Source organism: Astyanax mexicanus, chromosome 1 (assembly GCF_023375975.1).
Source record: "Astyanax mexicanus isolate ESR-SI-001 chromosome 1, AstMex3_surface, whole genome shotgun sequence".
Lineage (NCBI taxonomy): Eukaryota > Metazoa > Chordata > Actinopteri > Characiformes > Acestrorhamphidae > Astyanax > Astyanax mexicanus.
The window spans coordinates 90,618,558-90,626,476 of NC_064408.1; the positions used below are offsets into that span (position 1 = coordinate 90,618,558).

Sequence of the window (7,919 nt, forward strand, 5' to 3'; positions counted from 1 at the left end):
GTGGGAGACAGGGACATCTACTGGCGGATTAAAACATTACACTATGTACAAACTCCTGCAGTTCAAAGCCTTATAAGTACAGATTTAATGTAAAACACGTGTAACTGTTATCTACTATATGAACTATAATGAATGTAATGTAATAAAGTGGAGGTAAAATCAGTATTTTGGTATTTGTGCTAGATTGAGTGTGTGTGTTGTGCTCTGGGTGCAGTCTGAAGGTGGCCACTAGGCGGCGCTCCCCCCTCACTGTTATTCACAATGGCGGCTGAAGGCAGTAATGGAGCTCAGGAGGAGAGAGAGATGCTGCTGAAAGACGGAGGACAGGAGACTGAAGAAACTCAATGCGCGAAAAAGACCCAGTCCAAACTGGTTCTGTACCACTGGACCCAGTCATTTAGCTCCCAGAAGGTAAGATTCACACCTGTACATTCAGCAGCACTGAGGACCAGCATCACTGAGGATGGAGGGGTGCAGAAACAGAGCAGGGTGGATCATTCACAGTGAACATACTCCACCATTCAGATAACTTCTTAACATTCACTAATAATGATACATAATCAGCAAGCTGCACCTCATTACATGCATACAATATCTATATATAAGGCGCACTGAAAGGGGTTAGTTTACATCATGTGTGTGTGTGTGTGTGTGTATATATATGTATATATATATATATGTATATATATATATATATATATATATATGTATATATATATATATATATATATATATATATATATATATATATATATATATATATATGTGTATATATATATATGCTCATACATACTGCCTAGGGAAGTTGATACTGAATATATAGTTGTATAGTTTTATGGAATAATAAAAATTCATATTTGATGTAGTAATTACTGAGTAATTAATTGTATATACTGAATAATTCATAGTGTATACTAGGGGTGGGCTCTAAAATAATATCACGATATTTCAGGGTATTTTTGCAGTAACGATATACTTGGCAATATAGGAAAACAGAAAAATAAAGAATTAATTTCAGGAATATAGTGTAAGAGTATAACAGCATAATCATAATGTGGCAAAATATATAATATAGCATAAAATAATATAATGCAGCAAAAAATATTGCAGAATATTTAGTGCATGCATATAAACTGCAAACTAAAACAATTATACAATAAATACACCTAAAGCTTTACAGTAAATAATAGACTACTTTTAAGACAGAACATCTCTATTATCATGATATGGATTATGTGTTACGATATATTGTATACGATATAATATTGCCCACCCCTAGTATATACTTAATGATTCATAGTAGGCACTAAATCATTTATAGTGGATACTGAATAATTCATAGTGGATACTGAATAATTCATAGTGGATACTGAATAATTCATAGTGGATACTGAATGATTCGTAGTAGATACAGAATGATTTATAGAAGATACTGAATACGTCATAGCAGATCCTGAAGAATTCACAATACATACTTAATGAATCATAGTAGATACTAAATTATTCATAGTAAATACTGAATAATTCATAGTGAATACTGAAAAAATTATACTGGATACTAAATGATTCATAGTAGATGCTAAATGATTAATAGTAGATGCTAAATGATTCATTGCAGGTCCTTAATGGTTATATATGGGATTGTTCATACCAGATGCTAAGTAGAAATAATAAAATACATACTGCATTTACTATAGTATGTACTAATCAAATCATGGTAGAGGATAAAAGATTCATTATAGATGCTGATTGGTTAATAGTAGATACTAAATGAGTCATGGTAGATATTGAATGGTTCATATTAGATGCTGAATGATCCATAGTAAACAAAGTAGACAAGAAATTATTTATAGTAGATGCTAAATTATTAATAATAGGCGGTGAATCATTCATCGTGGATACTAAATAATATGAGCAAATACTAAATAATTTGTAGTAGCCCCAAAATCATTTACTAATACAAAATCAGTGTAACTTAGATTAGAATAGAATTCTACAGAAATTACACTAAATGTGTAGTACTCACACAAATAATATAGATACTCTTCAGTAAATACCCAGGAGTAAAGCTAAAAAGAAATCATAATAATCAACTATAATTTATACTAGATAATATAATGCATCAGTTCATTACATACGCAATATAAAACAACACTTTATATTTCTATATATGTAGCAGCTCAAGTCAGCAGCTCAAGTCAAGCTCAATACAAAGTCTCTAAATTAAAATAGGAATGTAAATGATAATTCATTGTATAATTTAAATATTCAGAGAGTAGTATAGATTGCCGTACTAAAATTATGGTTTCTGTTGTCTGTGTGTGTTGAAGGTGAGGCTGGCGATCGCTGAGAAAGGTCTGAAATGTGAGGAGTATGACGTGAGTTTGCCGCTGAGTGAAAATAATGAGCCCTGGTTTATGCGCCTGAACCCCACGGGAGAGGTGCCTGTGCTGGTTCATGATGACCAGGTCATCTCTGACCCCACACAGATACTGGACTACCTGGAGCAGACCTTCCAAGATGGTAAACACTGTATGAAAAATATTGACATGTGTGGAGAGGTGTGCAGAATTACAAAACTGTATTGTGACTGATAATGTGACTAATAAATGAACAGTACAGTTTACTGAGTAAAAGGAATGGACAGCACTAGTCCAAGATCAGTACTACGTACTTCAGTACTACTTCTGAGTCATGTGATGCTGCTTATAGCTTTATGCCTAAAGCTGGTTAAGTGTTATATTGGCAAAGAACACCTACAGTTTAGTCTGTATTGTTGTCTGTTGCTCTTTGTTTATTTTTTGTTTATTTTTTTCTTTATGTTCAGTACAGTCAGACTAGAGTGTTTTTTTTACGTTTTTTTCTGTTGACATTTGTGTCTCCGTTTTAAGTTCAGCATGTGCAGAAATGTGGAAAGTGACAGAATCATGATGGTGAGTGTTTAAGTAAGATTTATTTTAGAGACTAGCGTTTTAACTGTAACTTGTTTTAATATTTCTCTTAGTTATTTTGATCATATTTCTCAAAATCAGATTTACCTTCTAGGAAATTGAAGAAAGCTCTCTGATTTGTGGCTGTTCTCTTTTTTCCCTGTAATCCAGAGAAGACCCCACGGCTGATCCCAGAAGTAGGCAGTATGTATTACCACAGAGTGCAGCACTACAGAGAGCTGCTGGACTCGCTGCCCATGGACGCGTACACACATGGCTGCATCCTCCACCCAGAGATCACTGTGGACTCGCACATCCCTGCCTACGCCACCAATCGCATATGCGGTAAAGCATAGAGTCTATATGCTGAAACATTGTTTACATTTTTCAACATTATACACTGAACAAACTTTTTTATCTTAGATGCATAGTTCTATGCATCTACCTCAATTACTTTAGACTTTTGGTCATTATGGGCGATAGAGGGCGATATATCTTCTTTGTTTTTTTTTTTTAAGTTTAAAAGTTCTCAATAATGTTCATATGAGCTACACATAATATGGCTTCTATTATTTGAGTACACTCTTATTTGTACAATAATTCCTCATGATTTGTTTCTATAACATTTTGAAGACAATACATTTAGAGCCCAGAGACAGTGTGCATCCATTGCTGCAACATTAAGGGCCCTATTTTAGTGATCTAAAGCACACCAATCAATTGCACAGGATGGATTTAGGGCGTCAGTGTGTCTTTGATATCGCAAGGGCGCCAAAAATATGCCTTGCGCAGCTCAAAACATGCAAATGTACTAATTCTCTTAATTAATCCTGGATGTGTTTTGTGAGTAAAATAAAGTAAAGAAATCAGCGTTTCACTTGTTATTCCCTTTAAGAGCCAGGTGCATGTCTTTAGTGCGTTGATATCTTAACAGCAATGTTATTTTATTCTTTATTCTGATCATTGTTGATGTGAAAGCTGGATTCCACTTTATGTTGATGTTATTTGATCATAGACAAAAGCTTAATTGTCTGATTATTATTTTAATGCTCTTTCACAGCACAAATTGGCAGCATGGAGTCTGAGCTGAAGAAACTGGCAGAAGACAATCCAGAGCTTAAGGATGCTTATATCGCTAAACAAAGGCGCCTAAAAGTAAGTACTGAAAGAAAACAAGTGCTGAATGTAAGAACTACTACTTTGAAACAATAAACACATTAACTGGATTACACTACCTTTGTATTGATCCCTAATATCAGTAAGCATTGCTGAATGTGTGCATGAGAGTGCATCTAACAACAATTATACTAATATTAGTTATATTTTCTATATATTTTAACATGTACAGTAACAGAAACATGTACAGTAATATACATGTACAGTATGTATGCATGAACCTAAAATTTGTCTCGCCCTATTCAGACGAAGCTGTTTGACCACGATAATGTGAAGTACTTAAAGAAGATTCTGGATGAGTTGGAGAAAGTTATGGATCAGGTGGAGACAGAGCTGCAAAGAAGAGCAGAGGAAACACCAGGTAGCAGATTGAACCAGATTGAACACCAGTATTATTTCACCTTATTATCACTTACTGTTAATTAATTATTTGTTGTGATGTATTCTTTTAGGTTTTTCAGTATTTCATTTGCAAGTTCACTGTTGTGCTTTCTTTATACTGCCCGCTTTATTAGGAACAGCTACCTTGTGCTTCTGCTTACCCATGACGGTATAGCTGTATTATGTAGGTGTGCAGGTACAGAGTGTACACCATCTTTTCTACAGTTTATCAGCTTTTGTCTACATATTTCATTGGTCAGATTCTGACCACAGGACAGCTGTTGACCTGAGATTATTGTAAGGTGGACCGTTTTCGGCATAGGAGTGACAATGGTCATCACAACAGCACAATCGCGCTACAAGGGAGAGGATTCTGATTTATTGTTCAGGCAGTGCATAACAGTGCCCATCAATCTTACCCATCTCTCTCTCTCTCTCTTTCTCTTTCTCTCTCTCTAACGCTCTCTCTCACGCTCTCTCTCTGTCTGTAGAGGAGGGCAGTCAGCAGGCCTGGTTATGTGGGGAGTTTTTCAGCATGGCCGACGTTTCCCTCGCTGTCACTCTTCACCGGCTCAAATTCTTGGGACTGTCCCGCAGGTACTGGGGCAGCGGAGCACGGGTCAATCTTGAGACGTATTACGAACGAGTCCTGGAGCGGCCCACTTTCCGCAGGGTTCTCGGACACGTCAACAACATCCTAATCTCCGCCGTGCTGCCTGCTGCCTTCAGAGTGGCCAAGAAAAGAGCACCATCTTTTATAGGCACCACTCTACTGATCGGATTGCTGGGAGGGGCTACATATTTCGCTTTTCACTATTTCAAAAGGCGCATGCTGGTTTCCTGAAGCAGTGGCAGTGATTCATTTCACATTGTTTTAATTTATGAAGAATCTTACGGTTTGTTTGGTTTAGTTAGGGTATCTATGCATACAGTTGTGAAGATTGTGGCACAATAAGCACTTTTTACTCATAATTAGGGCTGGGTATCCGATTTTACTTGGTTACAGGCTGAATTATTTCCATACTACAGAGTACAACACATCAGCATCTGTAAGCTTTTAATCATTGCCATTTCAAAATCTAGACTGCTGCCAAATATTCTTTACATATTGTTGCTGTCACATAAACGCAAATATATATTTTCAAACTGGGAACTTTGCAGAGAAAGGAAAACACTGACAAAGCTACTTCATACTAAGCAACAGAGACCAGTAGTGGCTTCACTTTTGAGAGATGTTGCACGATGTTCCACACTTAAATACAGTCATTGGATCATATTAATATTGGCTTGTATCAAACAAAATAAAAAATATATATATTTTAATATAAATTTTGGTCACATTATCCAGCCTGGTGCAGTGTAAAGAACAACTGCCAGATTCACATGATGTCAAAAATGCAAAGCTTTGAATTGGGCATGACAGCAATAATATGCATGTTATCCACATTATCAGCCTTATGTTTGGTCTGCAATCTCTTGACAAGAGTATCATTCGGGAATTAGAACTGAATTAAAGTTACAGTTTGTGAAAAGATGCCCAACCCTACTCCTGATATCTTTACCTTTAGTCAAAAATGTGTTGTTTTGTAGCACTTGTTTTTGGGTTGGACAAAAACATAATAACATAATAACATTAAAATCACTGTTCATAAATATTTTTGTCGAAGTATGTAAATAATTCACAATAGACAGAATTATGTAAAGCTTGTCCCACCTTACAGCAGTAGTTACAATAGAACACATTAGTGAGTGAAGAGGACAGTTAAACAGTGTTTTTAATACAAAGCAACAGTAAACTGTGGAGTGTGACACCTCCACAGTAATTTTAGCGTAAATGATGGCTTTCAACAGCTTTATTTGCTTCATGTGCTCTGCTTATGTCTTTTTTTTAATTTTTGCTAGTTTTCACTTCCATTTTCTGTTATTAAGATGTTCATAATGACATCCCATACATTATGTAAAGTGAGCTTAAAACTGTAATTTATAATAGAAGTACATTAACAGATTAAAAAAATACCAGACTAGATTATTGAATAAATGCATTACACAACTGTCTGTAGAAGGCATGGCAAATGAAAAATGTAATAAAAACATTGTCATTACCCAGTTATACAGTTGTTTATTTTACTGTATATGTGATATTTTTTAGTAGACAGTTTGATGTTTGCTTTCCAAATTTGATGGTACTTTGATTAAAGGTGTGTGTGTAGCTGCACAGTAGAATAGTGCACAACCACTCCAGAATCTGGTAAATCTTCCAGAAGGTCTTTAGCAGTAAAACAGAGCTTTTGATTTGCATTTTTAGCAATATTATGAGTAATTCTCTCAGAACATTTTTGGTCTTCTACACAACAAGACGACCTCATTTATTCCCGTAAGCTTCTTCATTTTATCACAAAGCGAGGAAACAAATAATTGAAAACTTTAATTATCTAATGATACCTTTCTCTTTGTGGGCATTTATTTTACTATAATCAAAAATAATTTTAGTTGAATTCAATAAAAGGAATTAGATCCCATCACATATATTGTGTATGTACAGTTACATGCACGGTTTTAGTTAATTTTGTTAAGTTTTACACAAAAATATTAAAACTGCAGATTATGTACATACAGAAGAAAAAATAAAATAAGCAAAAAAAGATGTAGCAGCAAAATCCACAAAAAAAACAAAAAATGAAAGCAAAAACAGGCAAAAGCCATACACAAATATTTTTTAAAATATATTTATAGTTCTAGCATACAGTTCCTTTTGATTCCCAAAATATTGTTTTCAGATTTTTTTTTTTTTTGTAAAAAATGTTTGGCACAAAATTAACTCCATATATTTTACTGTGTAAGCTTTTTAAAATTATATTCAAATGTTTAAACAAAGTGTAACAGGTGAAATAATAATCGGTCCTTTGATGGCCCCTTACTCAGAAAACTCCTAGCTCTGTCACTGGATCACAGCTTTCAGTACCTTTACCTCAGAAAACTAGCATGCTAACTGTTGCTAATTGTAACACATAGCCAACTGTTATTCTAACCATTACTGTTGCTAAAATTACAGTGTTTTTCTTTTTAAGAATGTACCAGATTGACATTTGACCACTCCTAGAGTTTTCCCCTTTGCTTGTACAAATGTGTGTGTGTGTGTGTGTGTGTTTGTATGAGCGTTTGTATTTTCAGCTTATAGATGGCTGCGTTTTCTTGCATTGACACCTGTTTGAACAGCATATGTACAGTTTCTATAAACTTGTATACAGTATGGTTGTATACAGTATATTTCATGTCCATTAGGTGGCAGTAGAACCACATTCCATCAAAACCTCACCTCTGCAGTGTGTTCAGCCTGGAGAGTCCATGTGTCTGGCCATGCAGCTGGCTAAACAAACCGCCGACTGGATCCACATGGTTCGTATTCTATTGTCGTACTGATTGGACTTGACG

At 35.1% G+C, this 7,919-nt stretch overlaps 1 protein-coding gene across 1 annotated transcript; it reads left to right on the forward strand.

Annotated features, from left to right (window-relative positions):
- The first annotated feature begins 220 nt into the window (after nt 1–220).
- On the forward strand, nt 221–6,589 carry gdap1 (ganglioside induced differentiation associated protein 1). The gene is made up of 6 exons (XM_007260088.4): nt 221–411; nt 2,331–2,523; nt 3,102–3,275; nt 3,991–4,085; nt 4,353–4,467; nt 4,979–6,589. The coding sequence occupies exons 1-6, from the start codon at nt 262–264 to the stop codon at nt 5,329–5,331; spliced, it is 1,080 nt and encodes a 359-aa protein (XP_007260150.3). The 5' UTR covers nt 221–261; the 3' UTR covers nt 5,332–6,589.
- The last annotated feature ends 1,330 nt before the right edge of the window (nt 6,590–7,919 follow it).